This window comes from Pholis gunnellus (assembly GCF_910591455.1).
Source record: "Pholis gunnellus genome assembly, chromosome: 6".
Lineage (NCBI taxonomy): Eukaryota > Metazoa > Chordata > Actinopteri > Perciformes > Pholidae > Pholis > Pholis gunnellus.
Window position 1 is genome coordinate 6738212 of NC_136532.1, and position 17847 is coordinate 6756058.

The 17847-nt window shown below is 43.7% G+C and overlaps 1 protein-coding gene across 1 annotated transcript in view; it reads left to right on the forward strand.

Moving 5' to 3' along the window:
* Window positions 1-17847, forward strand: part of commd10 (COMM domain containing 10) — a 60322-nt gene that overhangs the window by 2994 nt on the left and 39481 nt on the right. The window contains exons 4-5 of the mRNA XM_079160982.1: window positions 8-163; window positions 3185-3295. Coding sequence (XP_079017108.1) covers window positions 8-163; window positions 3185-3295 — 267 coding nt within the window. The remainder of the gene's footprint in view (window positions 1-7; window positions 164-3184; window positions 3296-17847) is intronic.

The following is a 17847-nucleotide window of genomic DNA, read 5'->3' on the forward strand; positions in this document are numbered from 1 at the left end:
TCTGTAGGCGGTGTATCATAACGTAAAGCCGGCCTCTCTGCAGCAACAGCTGGAGGCGGTTCATCTAAACCCAGACAAGGCCGAGGTGTTCTCTCAAACCTGGGCCGCGGCCGGACCCGAGCTGGTGGAGAAACTAAAGCAAAACACCTTTGCTCCGAAGAAGGTGAGGCTGATGAACAACGGCCGTTGTTGCCGTCAGACAGCTGTAGCTCTGAACTTTGGCTCCGTCGACTAGCGCAAACCTCAACCATGAGCATGTTGCTGACGTGTACGATTAATCCTCTGCCAGACACTCTGTAATTACAGCTTTCATTTTTCACACTGTTTCATCCCTTTGAGCGGAGCACTGTTCAGCGAGAAAACATTATAGTCACTCCATACTAAATTGAGAATCAACGCGATCCATATTAAGACCGACCGGATTTTGTGTGAATTCATTCCAGCTGTTTTGGCTTACAAAGAGTTCCTTCGCAGCTCACAAGTTGTCACATCCATTTTTTAAATTCCTCCCTATAAGTTGATTAAGCACTGACACATCAAACGGCATTCCTTACAAAGTCAAGGGAATTAAGATCTAACAGCCAGTAAGCAAGCAGCGTGTAACCATCAGTCACATCAGACTTCTCACCTGCCCGGGTCTCGCAAGTCATCTCTCTCTTCCCCCGTGGATTTGTTGCTGCCAGCAGAAGGCCGTGACAGCCATTGATCCTGGAAAAAAACCTCTGCTACGTTTTAACTTCATAACTTACATGTATATATTTTTTCTAATCCTCTTTTTCTGTTGAATAGAAAGCAGGGTTTTGAGACTTTGAGTAGGATGAATGGCTCTTTTTTTTAGGATTCATACCTTTGCCACCTTATAACAACTTCCGCATATTAGATGAATATGATGTGTCATGAAATTCTCAGCCGCTGTCCCAAAAGTGACGCTTTAACCGATCAAACTAGAGGTTAAAGGGACGGTTCACCCCAAAATCAAAAAAACGTACGTATTTTTCCTCTTACCTGTAGAGCTATTCATCAATCCAGATTGTTTTGGTGTGAGTTGTCTAGTTTTGGAGATATCGACCATAAAGATGTCTGACTTCTCTCTAATATAACGGGGCTATATGGCACTGGGTTTGTTTCAGAAATCATGAACCGGTTTCTCAAGGTGATCCACAGAACTTGTTGTGAGCAGTTTTATGTCGGCTGGAAAATGACATTGCTGTTGAGTTTCCATAAGCCGAGTGCCATATAGTCCTGTTATATTGGGGAGAAGTTAGACATCTCTACGGCAGATATCTCCAAAACTAGACATCTCACACCAAAACAATCTAGATGGATGAATAGCTCAGGTAAGAGGGGAAAATATGTATTTTTGGTTTTAAGATGAACTATCCCTTTAACTATGGAGATAAATTATTCTCAGTACCGGGGACAAATCAGTTTCTAGCTCCACAAATAAAAAACAAGATTTAACATTGTGTTCTGTGGGTAATTGGTTGCTTTTTAACAAATTCTTTTTCCAATACACAAACAAATACCAACTGATTTGAACAAATGCAAAACAATACAACACCTAAATACAACCCAACTTGAACAAATATCAGTATTCTACTCATATCAACTTTTTATTTATTTATTTATTGCACCAGTCACGTGACATTTGTGGGTTCGGTTGCGTTTGTGCGCGGCGTTTTCTTCTCACAGCCTCCGATCCATAAATGCGTGCTGCGTTTAAAGGGCAGCCGGAAGACTCGGACGTCCAGACTTTGACGCTAAAGAGACTAATGTCTTTCCATAACGATCTTCGTTGAGGTGCGCTGCTCACTGGAATTACCTTTTCCCGGCTGGACTTGACAGGACGTTATTCTTTATGTTGCCCACTGCCAGTTGCCTGATTGATTAGCCCCGCTGCCGTTTTAATCAACGTTGCTGCTTTCAGGAGAATGAAGACATTTGTCTTTGTCTGCGGTGAACAGTGAGGATACCTTTTAGTTCCCTGATTTCTTCTTCTTCTAAATGAGTGAACTGCTGCTGGGATTGTGCCACACAACACACCCAACAAAAATATTAACGCGACGGAGCAAGGAAATGCAGACATAAATCAGTCTGGATTTCCATTTATTTTATTCCCAGAAAATAAGTAAGACATCATTGAGCTGCAATGTTTATTCATGCTAATGAGTATTGTGGTATTAATGTGGCCCAGCCCTTCCCCACCTCACACCTGTCGTCTGATGCCGCGGAAGCATCCAGACCCATTAAGTCACACATGGTTTATTATTACGGCCTCTCTCTGCATCATAAAACACTTAACTGGCCTGCCTTGACTCAGTGCTGCTAATCTATCACGCTGCTGCTACAGCTGGCTGGGAGGTATAGTCTGACAACAGGCAGCTTGGAAACAAGGTGGCTTAAAACTTTGAGAAGTTCTACAGAGTTAAATTGAATGTCTATGCTAATTACCATATTCATAAGTGTGGTAATGCAGTGGCTGCTTATGATGAGTTTAGCTCGAGGTCAACCCGGTCAGTCCATGGTCGGCTAACGAGCCGGTAATAAGTCGTGAAATGTGTTCCTGTTTAGGTCTTGGTTTGCTGTCTCGTCTTTCATAAAATAGGAACACAAGCGTGAGAAAGTCCCAACTTATCGTGAATAAGCCTTCATTGAATGAAAAATGAATCTTTAGCTATTATGATAATGGAGCAAGCAAAAATAAAAGGCCAAACATTTGATTCCAGGTTGTCAAATGTGCCAATTTGCTGCTTGTGGTGTAACGTTATAGTAAATTGAATACGTTTGTGTTTGGGACTGTTGCTGACATCACCGTGTACTCTACTATCTTGTGAAATGATGAGTACTATAATTTATATTTAACAGTTTGATCTGCCTATTTTCATTTATGATAACTATGTTATTAAGTTAAGTGATATAGTGCTTATCAAAATCAACGATTCCAAAGAGCTTTGTATGAATGAAACAATACTAATGATTGAGTAGCGATGAAAAATCTACGTCAAATGGTGAGCGCTTGAGGAAAAAAAGCCCTAATGCAATATCAATATACTCATAAATATACATATATTTCATTAGGAATTCTGCTTGGGCTGTTATTTTGTGGGAAACAGCTTTTCATAGAGTCAAATGTGTCGAGGGCATCTATTAAATTGACTTAACTGGCTCCGTTTGTGTGTTGCAGCTGGAGTATGTCGGCTGGCAGTTGAACCTGCAGATGGCCCAGTCCAGCCAAGCCAGACTGAAGTCTCCCAGTGCTGTCCTCCAACTGGGGCTACGCAATGAAGACTCTGAGGTGTGAACCGACACACACACACACACACACACACACACACACACACACACACACACACACATGCGTACATACACAGACTACACAGCTGTCATTAGTTTTCTTGCTCTGCTTCGCTAATACCATTCACACTAACTACTTTTAAAAAAAACAACTGATTATCCAGAGTGGTCACAGAGAGCTGTTCCCTGTTTATGCCAAATGAGAAGCATCCCCAACCTGTTTCTCTTTCTTTGCTAATGGATGGTAATCCCGCTGGTGTCTGTCTTGACCCAGAGGTAGACGCACATCTGGCTGCAGAGTAACTGCAGTGTAAAGACCAGAGATCCGGGAGCTTGTTATCGGAAACCTCCAGGGTGTTTTTGTTCTCTCGGGAGACTTTTCTCTATAGCTACAATTGGACAGTATATGCATTCATTGAGAGGGGGGGGGGGGGGAACTAGCTTTGAACTGTATCCAGGCTTGTTGACAATACGTTTTAGATTCAGTCTGTGTGCCTTATTAGTGATGCTTATATATATGGTTTATATTCTCAGTACTGAGTCTTTGCATGGAGTCAATTTAAAGCAGCATATTACATAAAGGATTTTTGGTGCAGCATCCTAACGAAGCCTTGCCCTAAATATTTGTATGATGAAAAGAAAAAACCCCACCAAGGACCATGATACAAATATGGTTTTGACTGTAGCGGTTCCCTGTTCCCATTCATTGGTATTCAGGGGAGTTTGTTTGGATCCCAATTAGCTAATGCTGTGCAGTTACTCTAATAGCCAAGACCTCATGAGCCTCCCTCACTCCCTTCTTTCTGTTCCACTGGGAGAAGCATTGCTCTGTTGCTGGAGCAGAAGGAGTGAGACCTCACCAGGCTATGACTTAATGTTTCCTTTCTTCCAACGACCTCAAATGTGCCCACACACTGAGCCAGATAACACGAGTCAAGTGCCCTCGTCGATGCTTTGACAAATATTTGAATTGTTTTCTGTAGACTGTAAATGCTGCACATGGCGGCTGTTTGTTGGCTTGGACGCTGGAAATAATTTGAGTTATGGGTGCTTTTTTTTTTTTTTTCAAAGCAGTTTTGGTCTGAAAATGGTGGGACTGATTATGCCCCGAGCCTGGATAGCGTTGTTCCAGCTGACTAGTCAAGTGTCTTTTCTTGCAGGCTGCTTTGTATTCAGTCCCCAGAGAATGCCGGCTCAGCCTAAACGTGGAATTAGGCATGACATATTCAAATCGCTGCCGTCCTAAAATGCGGGCCCTATAGGCTTGAGCTAGAAAAAAATATATATGTTCTTCTTTATCTTTGCGAATGTGACAGCAGTTTGAATTTCTTTTTTTTTTCTGTTTTTGTTTTGGACTATTTTCTGCTGTGTTTTCCCGAGGCTAGCAGAAGAGGCATTAATTTATTTAAATCCACTTACACAATTCCCCTTGTGGGAGGAGATAGCTGGGGGGGGGGGGGGGCTAAAGCAAGGCTGGTTTAAAGTGTAGAGGACCAACTTCACTGAGCGTCGACGGGGTTCACCTCCTCCGGTGAACTGCAGGGGGCACTGTTGCCTCACAGGTCCGAAAAGCGCCCCTCGTGGGCAGTAAAGTGTCTGAGCGATGGATAGGATACCTCGTTTAACTTTGTGTTAAGGCGGTTTGAGCGTGCGTGGTTTTTATTTTTTTCCATTTCCACCGGTGTGTTTTCAAATCACAGTTTCCTGACAGTAAGTTTGTTTCCTACCAAACTCTCTGAGAATTGCTCGGCGCAGCTTCCGGATTGTCAAAACACTGCTGCTCCCATGACTGAGGAGTAAATTAGCTGCGAATACAAGTGAAACTCAGCTGCCAGTGTCATGCTAATTACAAGGCAGATTTACAACATCCTCACTGCCAACAGTGTAAAAGAAAAGGGGGGGGGGGGGGGGGGGGGGGCAAAACTGGGGAAAAAAGGGAGAAATTAGAGGATAACAGGTGACAGGGGTCAGGGGAGGGGAGGTATGAGGGGAGAGGGAGATGGAGTGAAAACACATAGGGAGTAAAATAATGGGGATGAAGAGGATAAAGGAAAGGGAAGGAGAGGAGAGGAAAAGGCGAGGGTGGCCGTCTGTATATTATTGATTTCCGTGGAACCGAGGTGGAGAGTCAGAGACTCCCCCATCTGACCAGCCTCCTGCTTCATTAACACTCTCCCCGAGGAGGAAGAGGAGGAGGAGGTGGAAGAGGACTGCAGGGAGCTTCACATGTCCTTCATGTGACACACAGTATATCCACAGTACAGTGGAGCAGATGTTGGACGATATATTTGGACAAATAAGGGGACCGCTTTCATGTTTTAGATTTTGTTTTCTGTTTTCATCGAAGCATTTATTGTCGGCGGGGATTTCTTCTTTATAAAATTCCGCCCTCCGCCTCCAAAGCAACATATATTGAAATTATAGATCACCGTTCCTGCTGCCGTGCAGCAGTCGGCGTATAACACCCCACCCAGGAGAGCTGCTGTGTCTCTAAACTGAATTTGTATCGGCTTCTGTGGAGAGTTGCAGTACATCCACGCCATGGTGAATGTCCTCACCCTCACCCCTTAATGTTACACGGGTGAGATCTCCAGTTTATCCCCGTAAGGATGGGGGGGAATGGCCTCAATCGTTGTAGGTTTGACACGAGACCTGTTGCACAGCTCGTCTGTTATCCCAAAGGAGAAGCAGCTGAGGCATTAGAAGGATCTGAGCATGGAATTGAAGGAAGAAGATGAGGATGCAGGGGAAGGTGATGGGAAGGACGCAGAATAAATAGAAGTGAGGATGAGGAAAATTGGAGGATGACAACGGAGAGATGACAGTGGGAAAGGATGAAAAGATGGATGGGTATAGGCGTCAACAACAACAACAACAACAACGACAATAAAACGTGGGGGATTTGTGTCAATGTCCTTCTTTAACTAGAGCAGTGCCGTTGATAATATGGCTGAACCGCTCATACAGACAACTTCACACTCAACACTGCGCTTCCTTTGGTCCTCAGGAATACACCTGCCATGACATAGTTGCGTCACATGCTCAGGTTGTGGCTGCTCACGGTTACATACTCCAGAGAAATACACTCTGTTCACCTGGGGAAGACTTTACCGTCAGGCAATGTAGGCAACCTCATTTATTATGATGTTTATATATGAAACCTATTGAAGTTTGTTACTCATTGTACCCAGAAATAACTTACAAAAGGCCCAACATCATGTAAAAACAATATGCAACTCAACTGTATACTTCTTCTTTGTACTTCTCCCTCAGAGGGAAGCACTGTAGTACTACATTTACTTGACAGAGAAATGTTCCGGGGTTACGTTGCAGATTCAGATTTGCCTTTAAAAATATCCCAATTGAAATGTGGAGCCATAATATTCTCATCGTATTAGAATTGAAGGCTCCACCTTGAACAGACGCTCAGTAAATGAAGGGACATTGTGCTGATAATGCCTCTCTTTCACTCTTCACTCGAGTACAAATTGTAATGCAAGATTTTTACTGTGTGGCATTAAAAAAATGTTTTGAGTAGGTCTACTTCTTCTACCAGTGCCAATACCAACATTCCTAGTTAGAGAGAGGGTAAAGAGTAAAGCAAGACGCACCTGGAAAAAACCCAAAGTCAGTGATCTGACTCGCCACAAACATTGGTGAAATCCACTTAGTGGAGATTATCTCCAAACAGAGCAGCGATTTAAATAGCGGAGTTATTTTGCTGGCGGTAACGTTATTAGTGTGATAAGTTTGTATTTCCCTGCTGTAAGACTTGATACTGTCTGTGGAAGATACTGTCACCCAAGTACTCACGGTTACACCGGGGAAATGCGCTTTTGGTTTGATTCTGCTTCCTGTTGGCTATACGCTGGTGTTGTCTCCAGGGAAGTGAAGAAGAGTTCGGTTGTAAAGCAAGCTGCGGATGACATGCTGGAGCCCTGAAGCCGACATGAATCACTGTTCGCTTGCTTATTCAAAGTTCCTTTAATATTGAACACATCGCGTGTCCAAATTGCACCAAATTTGACAGAAGCACTCCCTCGGGTCCCCGGCTAAACACCCGCCAAATGTGAAGTGGATCGGATCAATGGTTCTCTAGATATGAGACATCTGGAAAGACAGAGAGCTTTATAATTGGATGTGATTTATGGATTAATGGCAGTATAGTAGAAGTACTAATAGTAGCATGTTCTGGATGGAATGTCTCTTCCCCTCAGGCAGTTACAGTTGTATCAATGTGCAGAGTTTCCCTTTCATTGAAACACTAAAGCAGCAGCAAGAATCTGTGCTTTTATCTGTGTTTTAAGCACACTATCAAGACTAGTTCTAGTACAATCTACCCATTTTAATTATGAGGCGTAAAGGTGTGCTCAAAGAGAAGCAAGTAAAAACGCCAATACGTGGCTTCCTGCTGGAAGGTGTAGCACACACACACACACACACAAACACACACACACACACACTAATACAACATTTTATGTTGTTGTGTAGTTAATCGGTCACTTTATATCTTCCACTCTCTTGCGGAGGAAAAGGAGATTCTAAGAATATGATGCACAAAGATTACGGAAGAAAAAAATCATTGGTTTTGTAGGTTAAGATGCCTGCTTCTCTGCCCAGAAACACACACACACACACACACACACACGCACACACGCCACAATTATCTGACATGGGGTTGAAGAAGAAACCTGAGTGGTGAAAGCCTGAATGAGTGCACAGCAATTTAAGTCTTTACAACTGTGTTTCGGACTAAGCTGCTAACATTTTCAGATGAATGAGCCATGTCGTAAACATGTATTTAGTGGTATTAAGAAAGTCAACGTTCTTTTGTGATCAACTTTTTCTTTAACTCTATTAACATGCAACATAAAACACAAAAGCCTGAGGAGAACAAGCAAAGAGTAGCTAAAAATAAGACGACGATAATAAGAGGGACATTATGAATAAAACATTTAATATATGATCAAGGTAAGCGTAAGTGCCATTAGTCATATTTCAAAGATATTGGGCACAGAATCAGCAGCATTAATCATACATTGTGAGCAGTAGAAAGCTCCAGGTTTGCTATAAGACAGGAAGAAAAGAACAGATTCAGTGTTTGATGGAGAGATAATGAGGAGGCTGTTAATGAGTGGGTATCATATTCTTAAAACAGCTGGCACAGTGTGTCTTTTTAAAACACTGCCTAGCATTGACAAATCATTTACGGGGACAGACGATATGGTAGTTGGCACCGTCATGGACTGCGGTTGACATTAAGAGCGTAAGAGCGACGTTGTTCCAGAAATATGCAACAGGCAGACTTCCCATATCATCAGTACCAGGGGCCGTCAGAAGGAGTCTAGCTCAGGGTTAAACGAGACATTTAAGTATACTCAAAACCCCTTATCAGAGGTTACATAGTTCTACTTACTGTCAGCACCTTAAGCAACACGTTTGGATAATCTAAATGGCTTTAAGCTTAAACAGAAAAAACAGATTACACCCCAAAAAACATAATTTTTGTTCCTTTTTTTGACTCCTTTGAGTCTACTGTACTCTTGTGTATGCTACTGTATGTAAAACACTGTGATTAACATTCTATGTAATGGCAATCAGGGGGCGACTCCTGCAAAACGTAACGTAATCAGATTGTATAGAAGTCTATGAGAAGATGACTCTACTTCTCTCTTGATTCATTACCTCAGTAAACATTGTGAACGTGAGTTTATGGTCTCAATCTCTAGTTTCAAGTCTCCTTCCACACAGCATGATGTTCATTTAGTAAATTCTGGTCCATTTAGAGTCAAATAGACCATAAAGCAGAGTATGCTTTAGGGCGGGGCTACACAGTGATTGACAGGTCGTTACCACAGCGTTCTCCGGTCTTGGAGTTGTCTGTGTTCTCGTCTTTAACCCTTTCACAGTGTGTGTTTGCAAAAGTTGTAAAGTTTTTGGTCACCCAAAATGACCTAATCCAGCGTTCGTTTGTACTTCGGTGGCTCCACCCTCCAGTATCACTTCTGGTTGCGAAAACCCAAGATGGCGATGGCTAAAATGCCGAACTCGAGGCATCGAAACGGCGGTCCTCAAACCAATGGGTGACGTCGCGACAACTTCCACTTCTTCTGGGGCACGCTGAACGTTTGGTGACACGGGAGTGCTGGCTCACTCTATCGCTTTCGCCCTCTTTTCCTCCCCTCAGTATCCATCTTCTTTTTTTATTCATAAACATGCAAGTAGACACTCTGATGTCGCTTTGAATCTGAGAGTTGAAATCCCTCGCCAGTCGTCTCTCTCTCTCTCTCTCTCTCTCTCTCTCTCTCTCTGTCCTGTGGCATTAGAGTGAGCCACTGCTCCGCCGAACAAGAGCAGGGTGACATTCATAATACAGAGCATCCACTTGCAAGGCATCCGCCGCCGATTTCAATATTTATCGTGCACACGCTAGGCCACAAAGGGACGGGGTAAGAGCTAGTGAGCTGATGTAGCTTCCACTCGCTCGCTCAGACTTCAAAGGAAATGTTTAACTGATAGCTGTAGACCGACTTGATGAGAATTGATACTGCAAAGCTCCTTTGGGTTTCAAACCGCAAAAGGGGGAAGTGAACTTAATCTAGCTTCAAGACCAAATCCCAAACAGATTTTTCTTGTGTTTCTCCCTCGAACATTCAATCAAAATTTGCCAACAAAGACGGCTCTCTCCCAGAGCGGGAGTCCCCAAGATGCTGGATAGGACGCTAAAACTGATAATTAACTTGAGAATGACTTTGTAGACTGTAGATTCGCAGTTTTTGTATTTTTTTGGTATCAAATGAAATATGTGTGGGTGTTGGGACTGTTTTAGCTGGACAATACGAGCAACATTTTGTGGACCAATTGATTCATGTGTTGTTCAAAAATAAATGTCAGAGGTTAGCCGCAGCCTTTACACTGAGGTAAGTTTTTTATTTCAGTATACGTTCAGGCAATGATTATTCTCTCTGAGGCCTGTGTCCTGGACTTCGGGTCAATGTCTCGTCTCCACTTTTCCCATTACAAATGAAATTAAAAAGCAAACTTTCCTGCGTCTTAACTGCACGCAGTTCTTTTATTAAATGTCACATTGTACGACCAAATCGATATATTGAAAAACAAAAACCTTAGTTTGATTTCTTGCAGCCCAAGAAACAAGAAAACAAGTGTTTTTTCCCCCCTCACTGTACCTTTTGGATGCCAAAGTAGTTCAGCGTGCTTTCAGTAAAGCGTCTGCTTTAAATGGCGTTCCAGCTGTCTCTCGTTTCATAAAAGCGTTTCTCATAGGAGGAAACATCACAGCAGCCCTGCTGTTAGTTGTGCTCATTCATACACAAGTGCTTCTGAATTGTCAGAAAGATCACATTTCTGCCAGATCAGAGCCTTATCACTTTCTTTGACTCCTTCACATTCACGTTTATTCTACTTCAACACATGCTCTGCCTCTTTTTACAGCATCTTCCTTTTTTTGTTGTTGTTGTTGTTGATCCCAAAAATAAATGTCATAACGCAGCTCCTCCTTTCTCTTCTTTCATTTGTGACTTATTCATGAGCGAAGCTTCCATTTTGTGTCAAGTTGTCCCCAGCTAGCTCCGAAATCATGAGCCAACTTATGCTAGTTTGTGGGAACCTGCTTGTTTTCTTTTTGTTTTTTTGTTATCAAAGCATCAGACATGAAAGACTTCCCTTCTTGTCATTCTAATTTATTTTCTCTGTTCTGGCTTCCAGCGCCACTGTTGTAATCACGGAGGAGCGGAAGCTCTTTGTCTTGAACGCGCACACACAACTTGCGTGGAAACACACAAATCAAGCCCTCCCAGTGACGGCTGTGACTTTATTTATTAACGCCGTGTGATGAGGAATGCAATTAAACATCCCATTTTGACTTCCGCGAGGAAATGCTGTGATGGGAGGGGTCCCTGAACATCCCACCCTGCCCCGCGCCTCCTCCGTCAAACCGGCATCTCGAGCGGCGGGCCAAAACTTCGAGAGCGTAACTTCGAAGCGCCCCTGAGGAGTGGCGCGAAGCCCCGTTCCCGCCTCCCACGTGCCCCCCGTCATGTAAACCCGACAAACACCCGGAGTCCATCCAACCTTTTCCCATTGATCGCTTGAGGGATTACACGACCCGATCAATATATCGGAGAGCTCCGAATGTAAACGCTGCCGCCTTCAAATCCTTCCACCGAGCCACCCACCAGCCTGGAGGGACAAAGGCAGCTTTGTCCTCAATCTCTACTTGCCTTGCTCTACATGTCCCGAGATGCTTTGTTGCTTTGTGTGCACATCTTTTTAAGCGTCTCTCTCTCTCTCCATCTCTCACTCCGTCTATTTTCTCCTTCTCTCCCCTCGTCCTCCCCTCGTTCCCACTGGTGATTTGTTTTTTCTCCTGTGGGATTTGGGATGCCATTCATTGGGGGGCGCATTGTTCGCCTCTTATCCATTCCAGAGGATGGGCCCCGAGAGGCGGAATGGGCGACTGTGGGTGCTCTTGTCTCTCTCTCTCGCTCTCTCTCTCTCCCCCTGCTCCTCGGCACCCCGCTCCTTGCTCCTTGCCATACGATGATGTCATGGCACCCATTGATTCTCTCTCCCTATTACACACTCTCTATATCTCCCTCTACCTCTCCCCCTCCCCCCCCCCTCTACCTCCTCTCCTGCTTTCCCTCAGCCAGTCCCTTTCCCAGATTCTTTTGCTTCTCAAAAGGCGCCTGGGGGATTTGGGGATGTTTGGATGTTGTTCAGCACACCCACGATACATGCCTTGACACCCAGATAGGGAGGCCATCAACCCCGCAAATCCAACTGCAACTCCCATTTTAAATCTCATTGATTTAACGTCCCTCCTTTTATTCCCACATCTCTCCAGTCCTGTGATCAGCTTTTATTTCTCTGGGGTGATTCAGTCTGTTTTGTTTCACACTTGTCTTGTGAAGTAATCATTAATCCCCTGATAATGTGGTGCCGTTTTGCCATAGCCGGTAGCGCTGGTAAAAGAGTGTTCAAGACTCCGATTTTCAGATGTACATGCGTGTGTGTGTGTGTGTGTGTGTGTGTGTGTGTGTGTGTGTGTGTGTGTGTGTGTGTGTGTGTGTGTGTGTGTGTTTTTTTTGTTGTTGTTGGAGTTCATTTCCGAGAGGCTGCTCTGCCTCTTGGCTGAACTATGCCGGGGTGGGAAATCTATTTCAGTTTAAACAAGACGCGCTGATTGCAGAAGCACGGAGCCAAATCACCTCCATTCATTCCAGTGAAAGTTGGCTGATGGGAAAAAAAAAAAAAGCTGTTTTTTTTTTTGTTGGTTCATCTAAATGCAGAATATTTGTACGGCTGCAGATATATGTTCGCATCATTAGCAGGTCCGGGCATTGTTATTCGTGTGGTTTTTGATCGTCGCTGCTTTCTTTTTGTTTTCTGCATTGTGCTGCAATTCATCTTGACGGCGGTCGTCTTTGTCTGCTTGCATCCCGCTGAGATGGGGGTGTAATGGCAATGAAAGGATATGAGCTTTAGGCTTCTTCCCGTCCTTGAAATAATGATTATAATGAGTGGGTTGGAGCCTGGCACTGTTGTCATCCCACATGCAATGATAGGGCACGGAGAGCTTCCTCCGCCTGTATCAACAAATTGTCACCAGCGTCTCACTGAACACCCCACCTCTTAGCGTCGTCTGTCTAGTTGAAAGTTAAAGTATTGCTTTAGAAAACGCTCTCCAGGCTCAGAGTGTTTGGTCGAGCTGGGTATCGCTTTTTTGGTACCGATACCTTTCGACACGTCACACCGCGTCTTTCATTACAATACAGCCGCCTCAGTCCTCAGTATCCCTCTCATTACGCACATGAAAGGGAAAGGAAAAGTCTCGAAGAGTAAAGAATAAATACATTTTTGGTTGCGACTGTGAGTGTAAAGCGCGAGTGAAATACTGTGCCTGTGTGGACGGCTGTATTCATTTAAATTGAATAGAAGCGGTGTATGCAAGACTTCATTGTGAGGATTATAAACAGGATTTTCTATAAAACACTTTGTTTTCATATTACAAAAAGAACCAAACTTAAAACGAGCACAAACTTACAGTCAAAAAATGTGCTAAATTCTGATTCAAATACATAAATAAATATCTGCAAAGAGGTGGAAAACGTCACAGTCTCTTATCATAGCTACAGTGTGTTTGTTGATGACGCCATGTTTATGTCTGTCGGTTAGTGATGAAACGTTTTTTGCTTTATCAGAGGGGCAGCGGACGTTGTCTCCTGCAAGCTGTACTGTAAACTCTCTCTCTCTCTTCAACGCTCTTTCTCTCACACACACACACACACACACACACACACACACACACACACACACACACACACACACACATTTTACCGTCCCCCCCCTCCCTCGTCCTCTGTCCTTGTGCATGAGAGCGACAGTGTCTACATACCATGGGGGCACAGGCTGGCTGCCTTGGCGATCTTCGAGTTTTGCCACGCAGTGGAAAAAACGGGGCCTTACAGTCGTGAATAGCGGCCGTTACTCGTCTTGTGCGAGCCGCGTTCCCCCCCACACACACAGCTCGGTTTGTTGCCCCGTGACACCCAACCCCCCCCCCCCCCCCCCCGCACTCCAACCGCGTGCCAAGCCAATACATTAAAATGCATACTGTTTCGAAAAAAAGGAGCCCTCGGCTGAAGGGGTTGAGTGCCACTTATCCTAGAAACCTGGCACGCCGATGGTTCGGCGAGGCTCACACTACACGTTGGCCGTAGCCTCGGTTTCTTGTTTGAGACTCGCCGCGCACATTTAGAAGATTAAAGGTCGAAGCAGCTTTTTTTTCCCCCAAGTCGCAGATTCTGAGGTGAAGTTTGAAGGAAGAAACTTCGATGAACTTGTTGATCGTCACCAGGATAGGCCAGAATGCACAGTCACAGCTCTCCCACGGCGTCTGCTCGTCAGTCAGAACACCGTCTCCCGGCTCCGTTGGATGACCGACAGAGTTTACGGGCTTGGCAGCGGAGGCCTGGCATGACGCGGCACCTTTCCCTCTTTCTCCGTATCAGGCGACGGTATAAACCACCAGCCGACCGTAATCGCCGTGTTATGGCTCACACACGGCTTGTGTTGCTTGGCTTGTTTATCTTGGCGCCGGAGCCGGTGAGTGTCTCCGTTCTGCCTGGCTCTGCAGCGTCAAGCGTCCCGATTTAGAGGCGCTTAAACAGGAAGATTTATTTTCGGTTTAAGAAGATACCCGGGGATGACTTTTTTTTTTTAAGGAAATGTTAGATCAGTGCGTGGGTGAAAAATATGGTTATATTTTTATAAATATAACCATATTTATATTTTCACTGCAGAGCACTGCAGCTCTTTTTGGTTGATAAAAGGCGATGCACTGTGAATACCAAACACACAACATCAACTTCTAAGTATGAATATTCCATTTAGTTTGTCTCTACAGCTTTGTATAGGGAAACATATTGTCAACTCAACTTTCTGTTACCACTGCCTCTTCCTAAGTCCGACTCAAGCACAGGTGCTCAAGAAAGAAGATATTTTCCTTTTTTTTTAAAAAAACAGCAAGCTTTTAGAAACAGACTAGAATATATTCTTTCTATCTTTCTATGCCAGAAACCCGCTTTTACATGTTTCGCGGAATTTTCTGATGTGTCCTCGATGGTGTGGGCATGGCCTAAATACAAGAGTTGAAAGGCTTGGGGGGTTGAGCTGGAAGTCTTGTAAACAGTAAGCCTCGGATAAACAGTGTGCAGAGGCAGAGCTCCCTCTGCCCACGGATAAACTGCCAGCTCCAGTCATCCCAATTCAGGGTTCCACAGTTTTTTAAGGTGCTTAATGTGATTTGTCTCCTTTCAGTGTTTGCACCCTCCCTCTAGGAAGTGTGGGAGGTGTGAACAAACAAAGTGAAAGCACCGCGCTATTTCCAGACATTTCTTTTTTTTTTCCTTAGTCAGGTGCCATTTAAATAGAATATACTGTACACGTTGCTTTTAAAACCCTCAGTACTATTTCTTTGCTGATCATTTCCTCTGTTGGACTGGGCCTCTTGTGATATTCCATCTCTGATTCTGCTTTTCCTTCTTTAGTCAAGATATCGCTGTAGTGAGGCTTTCTGGATGTCTATAACTATCATAAGGCACTTATTGTTGTGATGTGTGTGTGTGTGTGTGTGTGTGTGTGTGTGTATATATATATATATATATATATATATATATATATATATATATATATATATATATATATATATATATGTGTATATATATATATTATAACAAAAGTAGTTGTGTTTACATTGTGCCTTCTTGTAAACAGAGCAGTAACAATGACATATCTTCTGTACGAGGTACAATACCGTTCTAGTACATGTAAGCTCTCCGGCCTCTATTAGGAACATGCAGCCATTTATGAAACGTAATTCTCTCCCCATTAAACATATTGACACTTTATTTCCTGTGCACTATAACACTCCTATAACTCCTCCTTCACCCCCCCCCCCTTCTGCTGCACATCCTCTGATTGTTGCTCAGTGTTTCAGTTGAGGAAAATGAATGAGAGGAGAGACGTACTGTGTGTATGTGTGTGTGTGTATGTGTGTGTATGTCTGCAGTCGGTGGGAAAGCTATTTTTGGCTGCTCTAAAGGATGAGTCACCGTGTGACATATGAATAGATAAGAAATGATCCCTCCATCAGTTACGAAAGGCCACTTTTCCCACTCCGTCATTGCCACCTCGGTACCATTTCTTTGTGTCATTATCTAGCCATCCCTACAATCTGTCATCTTTATGTTTTCAATATTCAATTTATCTCTTTTTGCCATCTCTCTCCTCTGTTTGTTTGTTGTTCCCCCCCCCCCCCCACACACACACACACACACACACACACACACACACACACACACACACACACACACACACACACACACACACACACGGAATCGGCTTGGCTCGTTTGTCTTTGTGATAATTGGAGCAAACATCACATTGATAGCCGGGGCCCATGACAATTTATGTGTTTACAGCACCACATGTGTCACCTGCTATTAGCGGTATGTAACATTTTCATTATGCGTGTCCCACCGATAATGGAGGTATTGAAAGCGAGGCTCACAGGAGCAGACGTAAGGAAGGGCCCCGTGGAGCCGTCGTGACATCTCAATGCACACTGAATACACAGACGCTGCAGCGCGTCCCGTTGGCGTTATCTGATGTGTGATGAGGCTGTCAAATGCTGCTGAAACTGACACCTGATGTCACCATTAAGAGCCGCAGCTTTATATATTAACGTGTTGGAATTAGGTATGCAGTATTTTAAAGGGACGGTGTGTAACATTCAGGGGGATTAATTGGCTGAAATGGAATACAATATGCATAACTATGTTTTCGTCTCTAGCGAGAGCCTTTTGCGTTTTTTACATTACCTAAAGTTAAGGATGCGAAACGAATCTACGTATTAAAAGGGCACCAGAGCTGAATTCTTAATGACCGGCGTATTGATAAGCACCGACGTTACTGGTGCTTTATATTAGTACGCTTTAGTGTTGTGGTGTCATTTATTATCGCGCTGCAGCGAGCATCTCCTCTGCTCTCTCTGTCGGGGCTGAGCTCCTCCAACTACACAAACACACACATACACACAACGTACAAACACACAGAACGAAGTCAGCGTTCAGAGGCTGCAGTGGAGACACATGTAAACAAAAGCGAAACCTAATTCACTCGACTTTGTCCGCTATGTTTACACACAAGCCCGGCGCGAGAGCCCGGCCAAACTCCTCGTAACTTCCCTGCTGGTTGAGCCAAAGCAGCCAGGAGGAATGACTTCTTCATTATTGATTATCATTTATAAACTCATGAATGCTATTTATTATATTGACTTTTTAGATTTGTTTCCCGTGAGATATGAATGACTTTATATAGAGACTTTGCTGTTGTAAACCTTACTGTTGCTGCTAAACTACATTTAGTTATTTGCAAAATATAAATAAATTCTAATCCTGTTCTGAATTTATTGGTTTTTAAACTAAGTAATGAAAGAGAACCGAGTATTGATAAGAGCAGCTCCTAGTGGGAGTAATATTCTAAAGGTTATGTTGCTGCTTGCAATCTGCAACCTCACCACTAGACGCCACTCAATCTCACACACTGCTCCTTTAAACAGTGACGATACAGGGTTTAGGGATGCAACGAAGATCATTTTTTTTTTTATTTACTGACTCAATATTAGATGTCAGGAATGAGTGAAAATGCCGTCACAATTTCCAAAAGTGACTTCAAACTATTTCTTTGTTGTCTGATAATTCAATTTACAATGATGTGAAACAAAGAAAAGCAGCAAACCTTCACATTGCAGAAGCCAGAAGCAGCAGATGTTTGATTATTTTTTACAAAATCGTCCAAAATCTGAAGTGCAAATTCATATTCATACAGTACACTCTGCTGCAGCAGCCTTATTTGGTCTGGTACGACCATGTTCGCAAACCTCACATAGATGCTGTATTTCTGTGTAGCTGACATTGCTGAGGAAGTTTGCGGACTTTCTGGCTCTCCATGACTTCTCTAGTTTGTATG